The 22,780-nt window shown below is 30.7% G+C and overlaps 2 protein-coding genes across 2 annotated transcripts in view; one reads left to right on the forward strand and one right to left on the reverse strand.

Annotated features, from left to right (window-relative positions):
• Window positions 1-6,197, reverse strand: part of LOC129916876 (cilia- and flagella-associated protein 45) — a 61,635-nt gene extending 55,438 nt beyond the window's left edge. Inside the window, exons 1-2 of the mRNA XM_055997081.1 lie at window positions 6,050-6,197; window positions 5,903-5,991 (exon numbers count right to left, since the gene is read on the reverse strand). Coding sequence (XP_055853056.1) covers window positions 5,903-5,991; window positions 6,050-6,106 — 146 coding nt within the window. The 5' untranslated portion in view covers window positions 6,107-6,197. The remainder of the gene's footprint in view (window positions 1-5,902; window positions 5,992-6,049) is intronic.
• An 8,741-nt stretch (window positions 6,198-14,938) lies between these two features.
• Window positions 14,939-15,640, forward strand: LOC129916914 (adult cuticle protein 1-like). Its single transcript, XM_055997128.1, has 2 exons — window positions 14,939-15,039; window positions 15,120-15,640. Exons 1-2 carry the CDS (start codon window positions 15,034-15,036, stop codon window positions 15,420-15,422), a joined length of 309 nt encoding a protein of 102 aa, XP_055853103.1. The 5' UTR covers window positions 14,939-15,033; the 3' UTR covers window positions 15,423-15,640.
• Window positions 15,641-22,780: the final 7,140 nt, after the last annotated feature.

Below are 22,780 nucleotides of genomic sequence, written 5' to 3' on the forward strand. Positions count from 1 at the left end.
CCCTGAATTATCATCAAATATTATAGAGCACTTCTGATTATTGTAGAATCTTGAAATTTGGTAGAATGGTAGAGATGGTAGTTTATACAAAGGAAAAAATTTAAATTTTGAGAATTTCAGCCAGGGGGCGTGCAACCGCCCATTTTCACTGAATTTTCATCAAATATAGAGATTTTCAATTCTACAGCCATACCTTGCAAAAAGTAGTGAAATCACAACAAAAACATTACTGTTAAAAAAGGAGCCAAGTTCTCCTATGTTGAAATTATGCTGGCACAAAAAGTACTGAGATGTAAAAGTGTACCAAGTTCTAAAGTTTGGGCTCAAATTCGTATCAATAAAATTTTGATTGTTAACTTGGCAATTTTTGAAATAACTTTAAAAATCGGTAATTAAAAGAAAAATTGTCAAGAGAACAATCAAAATTTTATTGATACGAATTTGAACCCAAACTTTAGAACTTGGTACACTTTTACATCTCAGTACTTTTTGTGCCAGCATAATTTCAACATAGGAGAACTTGGCTCCTTTTTTAACGGTAATGTTTTTGTTGTGATTAGATTTTCAAGCTAAAATTTAAAAACATTTCTTTTAAAGCTGGTTTTCAGCAATTTCATTTTTTACATGCGATATAACCCGTTATATTGGCAATTCAGTACTTATGTCAGTAAAATTTTGTTTTGATTTACCTACACAGAATATTTTTGTCTAAATTTATATATTTTCGACCATTCAACAACAAAGGATTACTAATAAATAAATAAAAGGAATGTCAGAGATTTTTTTTATATTTTTGTTCTTTTTAAAGAATATTTTTAATTACATTTTGAAAAATCAATTTTTGAAAATAATAATTTCTAAAGAATGATCTTCTAAATTTTTTTTGAAAAATGTTTGAAAATTTGAATTAGTGAAAAATTGTTTGGTAAGAAACTACATTAACACTTGTTTCGAACTATGTATTAGACATTATCTAACAAGTTGTTATCTTTAAGATTTCTTGTACATCATGTGGCGATCAAAATCATGCATTTAGTAGAGAAGCTACAAAATAACTTTAAACTAAATTAAAAAGGTGACATATATTGAGAAAAGACTTAAGACTTAATGCAATAAATATTGTATTATTTTTACTTATATAAAGCTTAATAAAAGTCATAAACTAAAACTAAACTAACTACACTTAGGAGCAAAAAAATGGAATCAAATTTTGAGTTCTGTAAAAACGATAATTGGTTGTGAAGTAATCGACATACATGCATGTTAATAGTACCATTGAAAAGCTTGAAACAAAAGCTTTAAGGGGGGGTTTCCATAGCATTTTAATGGAAGATGGTTGACTAATTGTTGTATTACTTTTGCAGTTTATAAGATAATCTTATGAAACTTACTTTTTTGAAAAGGTAATAAACGTACGAATATTTTTGCATCATTTAAATTTTAGAAACATTTCTTGTGCGATTTTTATAAGGGTCGAAAATGATTTTTTTCCTGCAAATTTAGATTGAATCAGAATTTTGGTTGGGGCACCGTTGTTTATAAACTTTTTATTTATTTTTTTTTTTTTTTATAATGATCAAATGTGTTTTCATGCACTACGCGAAACAGATTTTTTTTTTTTTCTTTTTTATTAGAAAAAAAGCTTTGTTAATTTGTTGTAATTTCATGTTTTTTTACTCACTCTTCTTAGAATAACTTTACCGTTTATTAGTGTTTTTAGATGAAACAAAAAGAAAACAATAAAGGGAAATTAGGAGAATCCAATAAAATTTCTAAAATTTAATTTGAAGTTAGTTTGAACGGTTAATTTGAAGGAAAGGTGTCAAAATGCACTTTTTTAGCATTTTAGTCGTGGGGCAAAGCGTGATTATTTTTTAAAATGTTTTTGTATTTTTTAATGAGAAGTTAATAAAGTTGTTCATGCAACCCGTTTGCCAAAAAAAATATTTTTTTTATTTACACACTAAAAATTTGATTTTAATAAACCAATATTTGCATTCTGTTTTTGAGGAAGGGGCAGTCAAAGCATCCACAATTTATTTTTATTATTTTTTTTCATTATATTTCAAATCAGTTTCAAAAAAAATATATATATTTTTGCTCACAGTATTTTTAATATAAATTGTTGAAAAAGTGTCTATTTTAGCTTTTTTTACTTTGAAAATTCCATTGATCACGCACACATGCAAATTTAGTTCAAAAGAATGCCACGCATAAGCTGGCGCTGATGAACTCTTTTTTTCTGTTCTTTTCTATTTATTGAAAAAAAACTTGCTCTTGCGCTCTCATTTTCTCGTTATATTTTGTTTTTGTTTTTTGTGTTTACATAATCCTTTTTTTTTTTGTTTCCTATTTCCTCACTCAGGCAGGCAGAAATCATTCATGAAATTATGAAGATGCTGCAGAGAGTAGGTAGATAGTAGATATTTTTTGCAAGATCATTATCTTTTGTTTTCAAAAAGGGTTGTTTTGTTCTTGTTGACTCTTGGGTTTTTTTCTAACAATTCATTTCGTGTTTATAATATCGCACCCGCGGTTGCGAGTTGACACTTTTGGTTTTTTTTTTTGGTGTAAGCGAAATTCTTTGCATTGTGTAATATTCACATTGCTCGTGCGGGGATATAGGTAAAGGATTAGATATGTGGTATGCATTTGTTTGTGTGTAAAAATGTGTATTGACATTTGACATGTGCTTGTGCACAATGATTGATTTCCATATTTAGGTTGATTTCTGGGTTGTATTGTTTATTATATTACACTCGCGCGTGCGTGCGGGGTTATATAATATAAATATGTATGTCCTTTTGTTTTTCATTGTCTTTGTTTATATGTTGCGGATTCGGTTTTTTTTTGTAGGTTTGTAGGTATAATAGTTATATTTTCGCTGGTGAATGGGTAAAGGGTTATAGGTATAAGTGTATTTGTGGTTAGAATGCACTTGATGGTATTTATGGAAATAGTTTTGCTACTGAGGAAACAGAAGCAAAAATGTAGCTAATGCCTATCTGAATTTATAAATAAAATATCAGTTTGAAAAAATAGATCATTGTTTTTCAAAGTGTTGAGCTTGAAAATTATTTTTGAAAACTTCCCTAAACTTTGATTACATAATTGAAAAATTAATTTCAAGGTTTAAAAAAAAGTAACTTATAAGTTATTAATGCTGCCTTAATTTTGTTTCCTAATAATGTAGGTATAAGTAAATAAAAAACAAAATCGATTCAGTTACGAACTGAGTTCATTGCATTGGTGACTTTATAAAAAATCTTTATTAAAAAGGTGTTGAAAGTAAATTGGATTGATATCGAGTCCATCCTCAAACAACATACACATAAGCACCTAAACATTCTATATATTGTAAGTAAATACATTTCCATGTCAGCCGGCACGCGCGAGTGCGAGACAAAAAATTTAGAAGAACAACTCAAAAGTGAGCAAGAACCTGAAAATCAATCCTTCTGCGCATCTACTCATATTTTTATACAAACTACACAAAGGATACTGTCAAGTATATTATATCAATGCACCCATATAACACATCCTCTACCTGCTTCTCCGCTGAACAACTACATATAATAATTATTATAATGCAAAATATTTCTCTGATACACAAAAAACTCAAATGCCATCCACAACAGCAACATGGAAACAAGTTTCTTTTTCATTTCAAAAATAAATAGGTATACACTCCAGAAATCTTTCATGAAAATATTGAATTTCAAACCAGTTTTCGTCTACAAACCATATCCATATAAAGATCTATGTAGTATACCTACATCCATTTGCATGTCGCCCCGCACCCGTGAGTGCGATGGCGATCTCACAAAGAGACAATGAATGAAAACCATAACCAACATCCTGAGAGTAAAAAACCAGAGAATTCGATGGCGAGAGAGCGAAACACATTCACTAATACACACAAATGCTTTTACATGAGATTTGACTTTGCTGAAAAAGGGAACCCAGTCTTAAGTCAATGCTAAGAACTCAAAAATCCGTTCATTGGTTCCATCCATCCAACATAAATGAAGTATGTAAGGAAAAAAAAAAACTGAAATTAAAACACAAATTATCTGGAAAATTTAACATTTAAAAAAAATTAAGTGCAATTCATTGACAGACAACGCTAATACTATCGTTGGAAAAAAAAAAACTGAAATTAAAACAGAGAGTATCTGGAAAATTTAACATTAAAACAAATATGAAGTGCAATTTATTGACAGATAGCGGTAACACTATCGTATGCATTTTTATGTTTTTACCAACAATTCAAAGTAAAAAATACAAGCTTTAAAATGAGACCATGAGACTTTGAATAAAAATATTTTATCCATGGCAATTTTTGTTTTTAATATAATATAATTTATTTGATTCCGTTTTTTTGCTCCTAAGTGTATATTGAGAAAATACAAAATAAATAAGTTGAAAATTATTTCGTGAACAATTGAAAATTGAATTAACATTTTACGTTTTGCGTAAAAAAATAAAAAAAATGATACGCATACACCACAGTGACCCGCTAAATCTAATATTAATTTGAGAATCCAATATGCGCATATGAACATTTGAGTAGAAAAAAAAACTATTTTTACTTATTTTTGAAACTCATAATTATTATTGAAATAAACAAGAAATTATAAAAGGAAAAATATATTGATCAATGGAAATGGAGGAAATGGCATCGCTTTTGAATGAAAAACGGCAAATAACGTTTGAGAAACTAAACTAATATCTTTCATTAGATCTTTTCGATATTCTGTTATAATTGTTATACAATACGTACGTATATATACATTGTTTTAAAGCTAAATTATTGGAACACTATTAAAACTTACAAAATTATAAAATATTGTAAAAGAATTTTTTAAGGTCTCTGTTTTCGACCGCAACCTTGTAAACTCAACGAAATTTGACTTATTGTTCAAGAAACATTTTAATGGCTCATACAAGTTTTACTTCTTTCTATACCCCTATGCATTACAATTATATTAACCCTGCCCACTGTGATTATACCTACCTAAAAAAAATCTTTATTCACCAGACTATAAAAATTACACATTGATTGTCCATTATTGAAATACCAGACCATTGATGTAATAATAATTATATGGTAATGTACCATTGAACGAGTGACCCTTGTGAGAAAAACAACTAGCACAATTTCTCACATAAGTAATGAACTTCTTGTAAACTGGTGTTATGGATATAAAGGGTCACAGGTGTCATTTACGTAGTTTTGTTTAGATGATGCAATAATTGAGAATTATTTCAAATATGTTTAACGCGATCACAAATTATTGGTTACCTACAATTATTTTAAAAATCGTGCTCAAGATTTGTGTCATTTTCATGTACAACTAAAAATAGAAAGTAGGTATGCAAATTGATCAAATACTGACCTCTTTTTATAATACCAGTTTCAAATTAACAATGACTATTGACAAACTTTTAACAAGGAGTAACCAATTTGTAAGGAAATAGCTAAAAATTTTAGTGCCAAATGAATCCCTGTAAAATCAAAAACTAAAAAATCTTCTTCAACACCATAAATGAAGCTAAAACTATGGAAAATTTATATGGTGCATATAAACCTTGAACCATTTTAGTTCATATTGAGTTCGAACATAAAACGCACACAAAAGAATAAGAACGAAAAAAACCCAACGTTGAATATCTTAGTCACTGATATCACGTGGCAGTTAACTTCACCAGGTGGTAAGAAAAACACTTTTCTTTGAATTGATTTATGACAATGGCTTATAAAACGCACACAAAACCTATAAAGATTTTGCCACGAGACAAATAAATTTCTAAACAATATCGTCAAATTCTATTAGAAAAATGATTATATTGGCAGCGATGAATTCATAAAGAAAATAAAAAAAAAAAAACTTTTACTTACGCGACTAAGGCATCGGTATCTTCCCACCATTGTTTTGGAGATGGCTCGAGAAGGAGATTAATTCCCTTGTAGCCTTTTGATTTTTTGAACTGTAGACAGAAATTAAAAATCATTCTTGTTCTTTTAATGTGATATTGAATTATGTACTTTAAATCTTTGATTAGCATCATCGAACACTCTTTCGTTGAATGCTATTAAGGCCATGTTGTGAAATTGTTTTTAATTTCGAGTTGACAGAAAATGATTGAAAGAAAATTACTTATCAAAAATGTAATAAAATTTAATACGAAAATCGTAGATCAGAGACTGCTCAGTTTTAAAGCTTTTTAATATTTTAATTTTTTAAAGCCAAAAAAAGCTGCTTTTCTACTGCATACACATTTTCGTTTTGGGTCACGTAAGAAGAACAGAATTAAATGGTAAATAAATAAATCAAAGTTCGATGTCTAAAGTATGAAATACCACAAGGTTCTGTACTGCGTCCTTCTTTCTTATTTATATTAGCTCTCTTTTGGTTATCTAAAGTTGAATGGTATTTTTACAGCTCTTGCGGAACTTTAACATCAACCAATCATATCCTTCACAAAGTCCAATATAAAAGTAAAGATTTTCAAAAAAAAAACCGTAAAATAAAAAAATTAAGCATTATATATGTTTCCGTTTGTAAGCAGTTTTTTCATAAACGCTCATTTCAGGCTCCAGAAACTTCAGATCCGTTCTTCTTCTTTTCTTCTTCTTTAGTGAAAGAATTGTAAAAAACAAAAATCAATTATGAGCGAAGGAAGCAAAATACTGTTGCAAAGTCGGGAATTTTCGAAATTTCACAAAAACTGCATTTAATCGAAAACCGTAAGGATTTGAGATGAACAAGTTACAAAATTCTGAGAGCCCTTAAGTTGGCCTATCAGCATATTTCGTTTGATCCATTACTTTTAGGACATCCTAGATACAAAAATGAAGGAAATTTTATGGTCTATAAAAAGTATTAAGAGTGATTTATAGATCAGATATGGTTATTGGACGAGGTTAACATTAAAATTCGTTTTTTGGACCGAAATTCGAACAGTTTTTCGACAATAACTTTTTATTGGTTAGACTTATCAAAAATTTTGCCATATCTAACAAAAACTCTAGAAAATGTGATTTTCTTTAAAACTAAACAAAAATAATTACCCACCGACTAATAACGACCGATAAAATCAAATAAATGCTTTTATCAGCTTTTTTTCAAAATGGCGGGTTATTTTGTTGGAACTGTGTGGTTTTAGAATACCTAATCTTTATAATAAAACAGTAAAATTCTCCTTAGCTATTTTTGTAGATAAACATATTTTGCTAATTTTACTGGACTAATACTATATTATAAATTGAAGAAAAAGAATCAGCTGTGTTATCTGATGCAAATCTTTTAAATTTATACTCGTTTTACAAAAATTAAGAATATATTGTTTCTAGTTTAATGGTATCAATAACTCAAAAACCAGGATTTTTGAGTGATTCCGGTTTTCTAGAACAGCGACGATATGCTGTTGCTTTGACCGTGATATATTATCAAGGCCGTATAGACGCCAGCAATTACACCGGCACACAAAAAAAAAAAAGTGTCATGAACCAGAAACCAGACCTATCTTTCTATATGTTTTTGGGCACGCTGAATCCGAATTTGAAGTCCGTTTGGCCCCATCACCCTCCAGTTTTGAGCTGTGAGTGCATTTTTTTTGAATTTTTATGACTTTTTTGGAGTTTTTTGCATTTTTCTCAAAACTGAAGGGTGACCGGGCAAAACGGACTTGAAAATCGGATTCAGCGGTCCCAAAAACATATAGAAAGATAGGTCTGCTTCCTGGTACATGAAACTTTTTTTTTTGTGTGCCGGGTATGACAGCGACATGTTGCGACAGTGCTAGCACACAAAAAAAAAAGTTGTATGAACCAGAAACCAGACCTATCTTTCTATATGTTTTTGGGACCGCTGAATCCGAATTTCAAGTCCGTTTTGCCCGGTAACCCTCCAGTTTTGAGAAAAGTGCAAAAAAGACCCCAAAAACTACCTTTTTTTGAGTTTTTTGCATTTTACTCAAAACTGGAGGGTGACAGGGCCAAATTCGGATTCAGCGGGTCCAAAAACATATAGAAATATAGGTCTGGTTTCTGGTTCATGACACTTTTTTTTTTTTTTGTGTGCCGGTGTTATTAAGGAGGCTAACATTCACATTAAAATGATATGAATTTCACATTAAATTTAACTGAGTTTAAGTGGAATCACCTTATTTTAAGCGTTATTTCCTTTTAAACAATAACTTCATTTCTATTGAACAAGTATCTTAGTAAAATTGAAGGATCTACCTTAGAAGAAAACTAATTTATCAATTTAGAAACAATTTCATTTATTAAAAACCATTAACCACATCTCGATTTAATTTTAATTTATTACCCTAGAAACCTTGTATCTACAAAGGTATCAATGTTGAAAGATCACTTGAAAATGTAGGTAGGTTACATAGATTTTCATATGCTTGTTACTAAATCAATTATCCATTGCAGAGCACGTCAGATAGGTACTTAACTCAACAAAAATTATTTTTAATTGCATCTTAAGTCACAAGTTCAAGTGCAAGTGCAAGTGCAATGTCGAATTCACTAGAAATCAATGTAGTCAAACGTATCATTGTGTCAAGATTAATAGGATCAATTACCCGTAAAAAACGCGTTTATAAAATTCCAACCTGTTTGCAGCACAGTGCGTGCGAATAACTGCAATGGTTAAATGGTTTTAAGCCTCAGGCAATCAAGTGCGTGGTCTACAGGAGACAATTTACGATCTGTTAACTGCTTTAACCGAATAAACCACATTCCGCCTACGGGGTTTTTCTTAAAAAGTTCATTACCAAAAATGCGTTCATGTGCATAGTGTCCTACTGTGTTAAACTCATACACACTATTGGATATAAAAGACTTGAAATCCAACAAGTCTGTTAGATTCTTGATATCTGATGTTGGTCTAGCTCCTTTATTACTAACTTTTTATTGACAGTTCAATGCGTATCGTTTTCGCAGACGCCAATCTGATTATTTATTCATAACTCATAATCCACTTTGATGTGGTGTTTGTATTTGTTTGTTTTTGTACTATATTCACGGAAGAATTTCAATGCCACCACAAGAATTGTTGTAAATGGCTTTGAGATTTTCTTACAAAAGAAGTGAAAGAAGTCACCAAGTCTATGATCTTAGATACCAACTGAACCTATAAAATTGCTTAGAAAGGCAATACAAAAAATAAGAATTTACTGCCTTGCAGTGCGCAGCTTGAAATTCTGTTCGATGTGACTGAACTAAGTATCAAGAATGGCGTTGATTGATCTTAATGGGAACGGCACTCTGAAGTGTAGAAATTGTTGACGGAAACTTTAGTTAACAATGTGTTATTGTTTTTTTTTTATTAATTATTGATTGTAGGTGCAGAATAAGTGCTTGGTTGTAAGAATAAAATTGTGACGTTAATTCATTCCCTTTGTAGTGAGACATTATAATGAATTATAGACTTCATAGATAAGCATTGAAAGGAAATAGAAGTTAAAGTCCAAAAATATTATACAACAGACTATAAATAATTGTACCAAAAACTTTTATTTTGTTTTTAGCAGTCTGGATGACCTTTATTTTCGACCTCAATGACTGAACATAGTACTTTTTCCATTTATTAAATCAAGGATATTTTTTTTACATACATATTTTTTACTTACTCCTTAATTTGGTATCAGCCCAGACATAATAACATAATAAGCCTTATATGGTTATATTAAGTAAATCAAACTATGGTGTGAACAGTCCATTAAACCAAGCGATTTCTGTTTTCAAAAAAATAATGTTTTCTAATTTTATCTATTAATGACAACTTCAAAACTTCGAATTAAGTAAATTAAAAAAAAAAAGAGTGTGTGTACACGTGTACACGCGACTGAAGTTATACTTCTCATTCAGTATATGTAAATGAATTTCATTTGATATTTTTAATTTCTATTATGAAGTAATTAATCCACACTTAGTTTTTTTACATTTTTATCAAGTGAACAATAAATTAATTCTTTCATCCTCCTTGCGTCCATGTAGTTTTCAATTTATTCTGTGAAATTTACTCATGTTGTGCGGTTCAGAACGTACGGTATATGGTTAACGAAAGTAAATGAATTGCGCATAAAATGTGCGATATGGTAATTTTATAAGAATTGTGTGTGCTTCAGCACTAGTAGTAGCAATATGGAACTTGCAGGGTTGCTACAAAGCTCAAAAGTTAGCTGAGCTCAGCTCAAATTTTGAGCTAGCTCACATTTGAGCTATGTACCATAGCTCAGCTCATTTGAGCTGAAAGTGAGCTGAGCTGATGGTTGAGCTGAGCTGTTGGGTGAGCTGAGCTGTTGGGTGAGCTAAGGTAAAGTGAGCTGAGCTGAGCTGTGATGGGTGAGGGGATACATTGATTTTTATTTGGAAAGTATAATGAAATATGAAGATATTTTAAACTTTTATAAAACACTATAGCTTAAGATGTTTGGTTCTAGTTATTAATGGAATTATTTTAACACATGGATATTTTTATAAATAAAACAGATAATTTTTCGTGATTTTTTTTCTTGGTTTTTTAATAGTAAATATATTTCTATTTTTTTAATAAAATATTTCTTTTTTTATCATAAAAAAAAATTCCGGTACAATCCGGTTTTTCGACTTTTTTCAAAATTCCGAGAAAATCGCGTTTGAAAGTTGGGGTAAATTTTTTTTTCGAAAAATCCCCGAATCTTTGAACGCTCCTGGAAGCTAAACCGCTTGAGAGCAATTTTTGGGAGTGATGCCAAATGATAGCTTGTGTCATGGGCCTACGCTTTGCAAATTATCAGATTTTTAAAAAATCGCCTTCCATGTTAAACCGCCACATCATGCCTTTTTTTCCAGAATCGTGCCTATTTTTTTTTTTTACTTTTAAGTTCTCCCGGTTTGAGAACGCGTGGACCTACAGGGATGAAAGTTGTACCTAAATGTAGGTTAGAGTCCCCGCTACCTTTTGGCATCAAAAAAATTGTTTTCATTTTCTTCAACATTCCGCGATATAGGCGTTCGAACGCTTTGATCTAGAGACAGGGGAGTGGTGCAATATGAAAGCTTATATTCTCAGGTACCCGATAGTGGTATAATTCGGTTTTTCGATTTTTTTCCAAATTCCGAGAAAATCGCCTTTGAAAGTTGGGGTACAATTTTTTTTCGAAAAATCCCCGAATCTTTGAACGCTCCTAGAAGCTAAACCGCTTGAGAGCAATTTTTGGGAATGATGCCAAATGATAGCTTGTGTCATGGGCCTACGCTTTGCACATTGTCAGATATTTAAAAAATCATCTTCCATGTTAAACCGCCACATCATGCCTATTTTTTCAGAATCGGGCTAATTTTTATTTTTACTTTTAAGTTCTCCCGGTTTGAGAACGCATGGACCTACAGGGATGAGAGTTGTACCCAAATGTAGGTTAGAGTCCCCGCTACCTTTTGGCATCAAAAAATTTTTTTCATTTTCTTCAAAATTCCGAGATATAGGCGTTGGAAGTTGGGGGCGCTCACTTTCAGCTCAGCTCACTTTCAGCTCAGCTCAATTGAGCTGAGCTATGGTACCTAGCTCAAAAGTGAGCTAGCTCAAAAGTGAGCTAGCTCAAATTTGAGCTGAGCTGTGAGCTGAGCTGACATGGAAACTACCACATGCAACTTACCACACGCAACTTGCCACATACAACTTTCCACACGCAACTTGCCACATGCAGCTTGCCACATGCAACTTGCCACAAAAAACTTGCCACATACAACTTGCCACATACAACTTGCCACATGCAACTTGCTACATGAAACATGTTACTTGCAACGTGTTGTGTGTTTTATGTTTGCCGTACTGCGGCGTACTGCATTTTTAAATACTAAAGTACTGCCTACTCTAAAGGTGAAACGACAGCCCTGCTTCCCAGGGTGATCGCGTCATAATCCCTTTGACATTCTTGTCAAAAAGTAAATTTTCATACTCACCCTCCCATAAGAAGTATAACTTCAAAAATGTAGTAAATTAAAACAAAAGGTCATAGTTCATTGTTTTTAAATTTAAATTTATGTTTTTAAGCATTCCTTCTCAATGTTAACGTTATATCCAAATATTTTATTTGGATTTTGGAGCAAGACTAGATACTTCTTTAAGGTTGTCTGATAGAGTGAATTCAAAAACACTGTACATTGTACAAGTGTACACGCAGAAAAATGATCCGTTAAAAAAACGAAAAACTCGTATAAAATTAACAGAGGCAGTTTGCTAATAAAGCACCTGCATACTAACCTGGGTAAAAATTACACGAGTCGACTTGGTTGTATAAAATTGTTCAATCTTACCAAATATTTTGGTTAAATTGTACTAAAATCTCAAATTTTAACCGAGTTTCTCGATCAATATAAACAAGTTGGTGAGTTAGAATACCCTTCTAAAATGGTAATTTTAAACAATTATTTTGACCAACTTCATTGATTATGCCGACTTTTCACCAGTCTATTTTAGCCACACGATAATGTCGCACGGCTTAAGTGGACTAGGATTATTCTATAGGGATTGTCACTTTAGTCACATGCGGCTTACGATCACTCGATTCGACTTACGCCGAAGAGCTTCGCCGCACGGCAAAAATCGACTTGTTAAAAGTCGGCATTATAGCAACGAGAACAACTTACGTAATTTTTAACCAAGACTACATTGTTTTTAACACATTTTTTTAACCCACCAAAAAAGATCACGGTTGGTGCTTTTTTTTTCTGGGTTTACAGTATGAAGAGCCTTATGCAAATCCTAAAAACTCTACCAATCTTGTCCATTTGATTTGATGACCATTAGACTAATAGCTTTAAATTGTAAGTATCTATAGCTTTTAAACATTTTTTTTATATGTATATTTATTTAAAACTAGTTTTTCAAGTTCTTTAAGCTTTATTTAGATTTTCATTTTTAAACGGTAGCGTGTGATAAAGCAGATTTAATAATTCATTAGGTACACCTCAGACACTCAGTCTAATTAGATTTTCATGTTTTAATGCAAACAATTATTTCTATTAATTAAACCTGTACAGTAGAGTAGATGAGGATCAAGAGCGTATACAAATTTTAAACAATAAATCGAAGGGGGTCGGACTAATCTCCGTCTGATGGCATACTTTTTTCAACTTCTCGCTGTAAAGAATAGCTACAGATAAATTTTGAGTTATGTACCTATACATATGAATTTTGGAACTACATAAGTTGCACTTAATTTATAATAGGTATTTTAAAGTTGGTTTGCAACTAGTTTGCAATCGATTTTGAACTTGATAAAATGCTCTTATTGTATTTTTCGATGTGTTTAAGGCTTGAACTTTGAAATATGTTGCTCAAATTCAAAACAAATGCAATATTCAATGATTTGCAATGAAATTGAAACTTTTTTAAACCAATTTGTTATAAATTAAAAATCTTTTTGTTGATACAAAGCCAAAATGCATATATGATTTAAAATTTATTTCTTTTCTTGCTAGTTGAAAAGGGTTTGCTATAACCCTGAACTTCAGTTCAAAAATTTAATAGGTAGTAGACTCAAGCTTTGCGGTTTTATTTCAAATTCGTATTCACCAGTAGGGTAGAAGGGGGAGGATTTGCCAGGATTTAGGAAAATTGACTTAACGCAAAGTTTTTACGTTTCTTTTAATTTTTTTATATCTGATATTATTATTGACTTTATTATCTTCACTAAAATATTTTTTTCATTTTGCTATATTAATTATTTCTATTTTTAATAATTTATTCAAAAAAACGAAAAGTGATGTGGCAAAGCCTCCCCAGGTGGGAGGCTTTGCCACGGGGGTGGGGAGGGATTGCCAGTTACCTAAATATCAAAGTTAATAAAAATAAAACCAATAATCATAAACAAAACTTCTTTTTAGCTGACTGATTTTTAAGGATTCTGCCATCCTCTTTTGAGGAAGCTCGCTTCTGGCAAATGTACCCCATGGGGTGCATTTGCCAGAGCAAAACCTACCCAAAAACAAATGGCAAATGCACCCCACAAGCTAATCTTTCAAAAATTTACTTATAACTTTTTTATAAGTTAAACAGTAAAAAAATCGCTTCTACATAGCATAGTACACATAATTTTGAAAAGATATTTGTATCAAAAAGTAATTTAACACGACAAATACCTACAATTTACGACGGTTATGTACCTTCATATTTTGGTTCTCAACATTAAAAAACTAACGCAAGCGTCTAATTTATTTCGTGTCCAGCCAAAAGCTGTCAAACTTTGTGCAAAGTTTTCAATAATAAATGTGCAACAGAAAATGATTTTTCGGTATTTAATATTCTGTTGGTTTGAAAAAAAAACCTGGACTGGCAAAGGTACCCCACTGGCAAATGCTCCCCCTTCTACCAGTGTTTTTTTTTTTTTTAATTTGATAAGAAGGAAAAATAATACCCAAAACCTTTTTCGGTTAACGGACCTGATCAATAAAAATCTGATATATCAATTAAAAAATGGATGGCTTGAGGGTGTTTTAATATTGATTTTAGTTTTCTCATTGAGGGTCAGTGGATAAGATACTTCAATTCAATATCAAGCCTTAATGAAAGACCATACAAATCAATTTTGTTGTTACGCATGAGAGTCCACCATACCCTCTGATTTCTGTCTATCAAAAGAAATAAAAAGTAAAAGAAATTCCATGACCACCTTCAACCCGTAGATAGGTATTCATGAATTGAAATGTGGTTTAATTTCATCTGAATGCGATCGCATTACTTCACAAGACGGGTCAAGCTTTTAAAAGACACAAATGCTAATCCACTGTCAGGTTGATTATTTATTGTTTGCAGATTCCATGGCTATTAGTTAAGAGCCAGTCTTTAACCAGACTTTAGTAAAATATTTCCGTGTTCCCATTTTGCTTTTGTAATTAGTTCTGGAGTTGGTACGAATATCAACTTTAAATGTGACCACCAGCTATAAAAATGTCACTTAAAGTCTCAATTGAGCATCAGTATCGATTTATCTGTCGCATCGTGAAGACAATCTAACACCTATCAAACCAACATGAAGGTATGAAGATCGGCATAGCTTTTAACATTGAGACTTTCGGAATTTTCGTTTGACTATTTTGTTCAATTTTATCGTTTTAGTTCGCCATCGTCGTAGTCGTGTTTTCTTTGGCCATCACTGCTCAAGCCTCTGTTGTTCCATTGATTTTGGGAGCTCCAGCTCCAATTTCATATACTGCCGTTCATGGATCAACATTGACTATTGCCGGACTACCAACAGTAGCTGTTCATGCTGCTCCCGTAGTAGTTCCAGCTCCAGTTGTTGTTGCTGCTGAAGGAACTTATGTCGCTAAGACTCGTGGTGCTGTGCATGTTGCTCCATTGCCAGGACATTTAAATTCAGCTGCTTCAGTGAATTTGGAACCAGCACCAGGAACAATATAAAAACAGAAAAAAACTGATATAATTCTCCTAAACTCCTTATTTAGTTCACATGCATAGAAAATCTTTTACATACAAAATCTCCATTGATATTTTTGATAGCATAGCCTTGGAATTCAGAGGTATTCTTTTTTAGAAAAAGAAAACAACAGTAGAGTGTTTAGTCTTTTTTTTTATTTTTTTTTTTAGTTCAATTTTTTTCAAATAAATGTTAAAAACATTTTAAACCTTTCTTTTATTTTTGAAATTGTTTTTTTTTTTTTTTTAATGAAGATTTTTAAAAAAGGGTGATGATTGATATTGCTGTACCATGCAATGTGTGAAAAAAAAAATCAGTTTCATTGTTTTATTAGGTATTAGAAATCATTTTAACTTACATAGTCACTGTGGCGTATGAGTAACATTTTTTTCTACTGAAAATCATTAATGCTTGAAAGAGTTCGCAAATGCGATGTAATTGTATGGATGCAAAGCTTATGCTTAGATACCAACCCAAAAGAGACAAAAATCTGTTGCCAAAGCCAAGATTGTATGATGACTGGATATGCTGCAAATGGATATAGTTCTTGAGATTTTGAGAAGAAAAAAGTATTCATTTCTCGTGAAGTGAAGTCATCATTTTCTAAAATAATCAAGAAACCAGACAACCTGAAGATAATCTCAAAAACCTTTGAAGTTGAAATGAGAAATCCGATGAAAAAATGTATGTAGTCTGCGAGGGCAGAAAATTATCATGTATTTTTAAATAAAAATAAATTCTAAAAGAGGAGTGAAATGTGTTGATTATTGAAATTTGTTGAGTTAAAAAAAATTTCAAACATTTTTGGAACCAACAATTCAAAAATTTTGCTTTGCCATTAACAAAAAACATTAATTGCCACATAAAAATACATAAAGTTAAAAAAAGTCTTGAAGAATTGGTCATTTTTTTAAGCCCCAATTAATTATTTAGAAATTTTTTCGACATTTGAATAATTAATTTGTTAAAGATTTTGGATTAGTTTCTATCAAAATTTCTAATTCTAAAATTTCGATATTTTAATCAAAACTAACATTACGATGATGGAGAAGTTCAAAAAAGTGGTTTTCTTCATGATGTTCGTCGGTCTGTGGGTCTTTGCGTCTGTGCGCCGTCTATTCCATTTATACATGAAGCTGCAGCCTGAACGGGTGAAGTGAAGTGAAAACTTCTTTAGTATCGTAGTGACTTGAAGCAAGATGAAACGAAAAAGCGACAGGAAAGATCAATTGATTATAACTTTTTTGTTTAAATACATAGATTAATGAAAATTATAACGTAAATAAAATATAATTGTACAAAATTTCAATTTATTTCACCATCAAAATTCTGAGATAACGGTTAAAAGATGTTATTTTACTAAACAAGTTATATCTTTTGATCTAGAGCACACAGCAGTTTGAAATTTCGACATGGTTGGCTTTAAACAATTCTTACTTTTTTGGTAGACAGTGTAGAAATATGATTGAAGGGTCATATAAAAGGTGAAATAATAAGCTTTTAGATGATATAAAATTCATTATAGGTTGTCATTTAAAAAAATATATGTACCTATTTAATTGTGTTAGAAGAGAAAAAAGATTGATTTTTTTTTTTGCTTTTTTGATGAAAAGTGATTGGGTTAAAAAATTCTAGCTCTTTTTGTAGATGTTGTATAGACATGGTAGATGTAAATATTTTCAGCTGAAACAATAAGCTTTCAGGTTATACAAAAGGTTTTTTTTTGGCAAGAAAAATTATTTTTTTATTTAAATTTGGTACAGATGGTTTTTTCGTAATTTTCAAGGTGATCACACTTGAACAGTGTATCTTCCATACAAATTTTTTAAGTTATTGCAATTTTGTTAAAAAACGGCTCAAACGATTTCGATTAAATTTGGTGTTCATGATGACAGAAGCTATTTTAATCAAACTGGGTTTTTAGTTTTTCTCAAAAAATTCGGATAGTGGAAATATGGCGTTGCCATTTTTTGCTGACATTTTGATTATTTATGCGTTAATCAATAGACCGATTTTATTCAAACCAGACATATAGATATTTCTTATCAATAAAAAGGATTGTGTTTATTCAAATTTTCAAAACAATAAGTGGGGAAAATAATTTTAAAAAAATGTTTGTTTTTTTTTTAATTTTTTCTGATTAAAATTCCATTAAAAAAATGTACTTTTTACTATAAGAGAAAGTAAGTGGGACCCAGTCGACCGTTTTATTTTTTTGTTTTTTTTTTTTTAATTGAAAACGGCCTAATTGCAAAGGTTGTCAAAACTACGGCAGAACTTTTAAACGTGCAGGGATTCTTCCAAACCACATAACTATCAAGTTTGAATTGATTCGCTTCTGTGGTTTGGGCTGTAGCTCAGGATAGACAAGCACTAGACAGCAATACAGACAGACAGATAAAGTTGCGGGACCCAATTTTTTTATGACAATTTTTTATTTTTATCTGGATTTCGATTTTTTTTTACAAATCCCATATTACTTATTATATAGCAAAAGCTCTTAATTAAGTGTGTAAAGGTCATAACATAACTGATTCTAGCTTGCAGTAATTTTTGAAATTTGTTATTGTTGTGGGCGGTAAACAAAATTCATTAACATGGTTTATTGAACACAATTCCGTTCCCAGCTCATAGAATAATAGAATTTTTGTTTAATCTGGTTTTTTCCTTAATTGTCCAACCGAACTTAGTTTTGTACAAATAAACTGCCAAATAATATTTCTATTTTTTTAATTTATTTATAGTAAGAACTATCGCGAAAGATGAAAAATATAGTTTAAATAAACACTTTAAGCCTCGCTTTGTAAAATTTGTTCATATGGATTATATGACTCTTTTCCAAAATTCTCTGAGCTTATATTCATTGATCTGCCATAGTTCCCACATGTTTTCAATGAATTATCAGACCAACATTCTCGATTTTCTTTATGCCTTAAACTGCACACTAACTAAGATTTTGCTTGGGTTTGAAACATATCAATTTTTATCTTGAAGAAATTGAATCTTTACAAGAGTAATGAATGGGAAACATTTACATAAACCTTCGTAATAACGGACTTAAAGTAGATCATTCAAAATAAAATACAATTCCTTATTAAGAATTTTTATACTAATTAATTATTTTACAAACTAGCGTGTTACATTTAACTTTTTATTGATTTTCCACACAATACTAATCTACAATTATTTAATTAAAAAATTTAATAACAGCAATTGTTCCTTATAAATATGCAAATCACAAAAAAAAACGTAGCATAAACGGATCTAAAAATAAAATCCTAGTAGACGATATCTGAAGTTGCAAAGTAGTTTACCTTCAAATGACATGTTTGTAAGAGTTACAATCTGAGAACAAAACAACTGTTCATGTCCATGTCCAAGAATAATAAGAACAACAAAACAACCATTTTTATTGTCCATTCAAAGTCTTTTTAATATGTTAAAGTTTTCTTAGTTTCTAACAAGGGGTTGTTACCGCCCCGGTCAATGATTTGCTTGTTGAATGAGATTTAATCGATACCAAATGGATCATTTATTTCAAGCTTGCATTTTTTATGAATCAAAGAATGGCCATTTTGATAACATTGAAGTGTCTTGACTGTCAATCGAAATTCATAGACTTTGAAAAGTTGGTATTAGAATGGCAATTTTTGATAAAAATCTTTTTTATTTGATAAGAATATTGGTCTTAACTGGACCGTCACTTTTGGTAACAAAAGACTTTGCGCGGCACAAGACAAAGTATACTATACCTATTTACGTGAGAGTTTATTGTTCCGGTTAAATGAACCGCGCGCCAGCCGAACCGCCACCACCGTCATATCAATCCAATAAATCGATTAAGTCACATTTGCAATGCAAATTAAGCTAAAACCATTAACTAACTTTAATAAGCTATAAACTTGACTGTTAGTTAAATGACAGTTTTAAGTTTTTTTTTTTATTTTTGCAATGAGATATCAGTTTGATTTGTATCAGGAGTGCAGCAGCTTACTATAATATAGTCTTTCTGAATCATTAAATTTTATTGATTGTGAATAGCGCATGAGGCGTAACGAAACAAAAAAGTTAACACAAACAGCTGGGAGAATTTATAATAAAATTAATATAGTCTGGCGGTGTAAAGGTGGTTTAGTTTTGTTTTGATTAGAAGTTTCCCACTTTTTTGAAGTCTCACAATGAATGAGAAAGTGTTCTGAGAAGTTGTTATTAATGTGGTATTGGTTGTAATCTTATTTGCATGCAACAATATTGGAGGTAATTATTCTGAGAAAAAATAAACTAGAAAAGATATGTTATCTAAGAAGCAAGATAGAATCAACTTGCTTGATAGTTTCAGGAAAATTGCAAATATAGAAATATGTTATTCAGTTCTGCATCGTATCGCCATCTGAATGCAGGAATTGGCTTTAAATATAGCTAAATTTGATAACATAAAGATCAAAAAGCTGTTAAAAAAAAAAATTAAAGTTTCATGAAAGTTTTCAGTTTTGTAGTTTTTTGAGTTCCAAAACCATGAAAAATTCGTTCAAGATCCGATAAGAGCTTGCTTTTATTTTGATGATAACTTATTTTTACCCTGACAGTAATGAACTTCCGTATCCAGAAAATTATTTTTAAAGTTTGATTGTTTGATCGAAAAATTCATCACACATCGTGCATTAAATCTGTTAGTTTATGGTTGTTTATGCTTATCTCCCAATGAACTTTCTAGGTAAGTTTTCGGACAAAAGCTGTGAATGCATCATATTGCCAAAAATACATAAAATGTCGTAAAACACCTGATTCTTTGTCTAATTGTTGATGTATCGTGGAGTTTAGGTCAGCTATCAAAATTTCTTATAATATACACATTTCTCTGTAAGATTAATGGTTTCAAAAATATTGGTTTTCAATTTCGTCAATTTTGTCGAAATCGAATTATTTATTCAGTTGATATTGTTTTTAGGACAGTGAGTAATTTTGATCTTAAAGAGGTGAAACATTCCATTTTTCAAGGTACATGTTTCTTTTATATCATCTCTGATCTACAATTTTAAGTCAAAGATAACAAAAGTGCTTTTCATGAAATAGCTGTTAAAGCTTATGTGTTTTTTTGCCGGATTTTTTGATCCGAAAAATTAATTACTATATTTCAATGCGTTGAAGAAGCCAGTTCTGGGTAAATAAAAAGACAGAGTAGATTAAATTTTGATGGCACTTCAATAATACTTCACAGTTTCAGACCACACTCTCCAGCATGCTGTTTCAAATTTTGCACTTTTCTTAAAAAAAAAATCATGTGTGCAATTAATACGTGATAGAAGTGAAACCTTAAAAAATCCCTTTTCTTGCAAAAAAAAAAATAAAATAGAAAAAATCTACCTATTTTTATTCTATCACCTTCAAATCCATGTTTTTTATATGACAACCTATATATAAATTTTATATCATCTGAAAGCTTGTTATCTTAGCTCAAAATATACATATCGATCAGGTCTATGAGACATCTACAAAAAGAGCTAGAATTTTTTGAGCTCGATCAATTTCCATAAAAAAAAAGCGAAAAAACACGTATTTTTATCTTCTCACGCTATTAAATCCATTTTTTACCTAACAACCTATAAAAATTTTTACATCATCTGAAAGCTTATTGTCTTAGCTCAAAATATATATATATCGATCAAGGCTATGAGACATCTACAAAAAGAGCTAGAATTTTTTAAACTCGATGAAATTTCATCCAAAAAGCAAAAACAAAAAACATTTATTTTTATGTTCTCATGCTATTAAATCAATTTTTTTGTTTGACAACCTATACAAAATTCTATAGCATGTGAAAGCTTATTGTTTCACCTTGTATAATGATGCATAAATCTTATTCCAAAGATGTCTACAAGAGAAGTTAGAATTTTTTAAAGTCAACCATGTCGAATTTAGAGACTGAGATTACGGTACTTCCTACACTGGTAGCTGGTCATCGCCAACAGATCTCCACAGGTGTTTTGAGGTATTTTTTAAATTTCAATATAAGATTGTGTAACTTGTAGAGCACGTAACGTTCTGTGTGATACATCAAATAAAAGGTTATGTTATCAGCATGCGTATTAAAGTTAAATCAAATTTGTATGTGCACTAGATCAAAAGATATAACGTGTGTTGGAAAAGAACATCTTTTCACCATTATCTCCGAATTTTGAATATGAAATTAATTGAAATTTCGTACAATTATAACTTATTTAATTACCTATCAACAGTACAAATTTCATTCATTTATCTATTAAAACAAAAAAGTTATAACAAGTTGAAGTCGTGTCGCGTTTTCGTTTCATCTTGTTTCAAATCATTATGATACTAAAAAAGTTTTCACTTCAAAAAACACACTTAACTTGATCAGTCTCTCCAAATTGCGAACGTTTAATTTTAAGGTTATTGGCAAGTTGCACTTTAGTCCAGTGTTCGGTGCCCAGTAACTATCGTGGATTTCGGTATAGTTTTCAATGCATATGATGAAATGTTGTTTTTACTGAGTGCTTTAACATGAAACTTGGCGTTGCTCTTAGAAAGTGTTCACAGTAAAAGTTGTTAAGTCGCAATTGGAAATAACTTGGAATCATATTAGAGTCATTATGCTATCAGTTCTAAATGTTGAAATTTTTGCTTGGGGTTCAGGTTGTCACAAAAATTATCCATTTTTTTTTAAATTCCAGTTCAACCATTTGTAAGGGAAATACAGTCACTTGAAAAACTTCAAAATATTTGGAATTTTTTGTTTCCCTTTATTTTTCCTTTTATTTTATATACATATGAACATTAACCATATTGGAAGACTATCTACTTTTCATCATCCTTGCCCTGAATTTTTGTTCTATGCTATTCAATTCCGTTGGATACAAACCGGACCTAGAAAAATTCACATTAAAAAAAATATTCTATGTTTTCGGAAAAAAGGCCATAATTCGGTTAATATGCGTCTTTTTGAGGTCAAACTTTACAAAATTCTTTACCCACTAAAATCAAAACTATTCATCATTAAAATAGTAAAATTTGTAATAAAATTTTGCTCACTTTATCTGTAAATAAAAGCCTGGATATTCTCAATAATTTTCTTATTGTTCACTCGGGCGTATGCGTAACTTAAAAAAAAAACCACATTTTCTTGTTATATAAACAAATTTATCAATTTATACCCTCATAGTCATAACTGAGACCATTTAAGAGAGGTGTAAATTATTTTGTCACAAGTTTGCATACATATTTTAAAGACCTAAAAATGTTTCAATTCATGTTTCGACTATCTATTATATATATTAAAGTTTGGTTTTGTGTACGTTCGCTAACCGGCCACACCGACTGACTTATT

This window comes from Episyrphus balteatus, chromosome 1 (assembly GCF_945859705.1).
Source record: "Episyrphus balteatus chromosome 1, idEpiBalt1.1, whole genome shotgun sequence".
Classification (NCBI taxonomy): Eukaryota; Metazoa; Arthropoda; class Insecta; order Diptera; family Syrphidae; genus Episyrphus; species Episyrphus balteatus.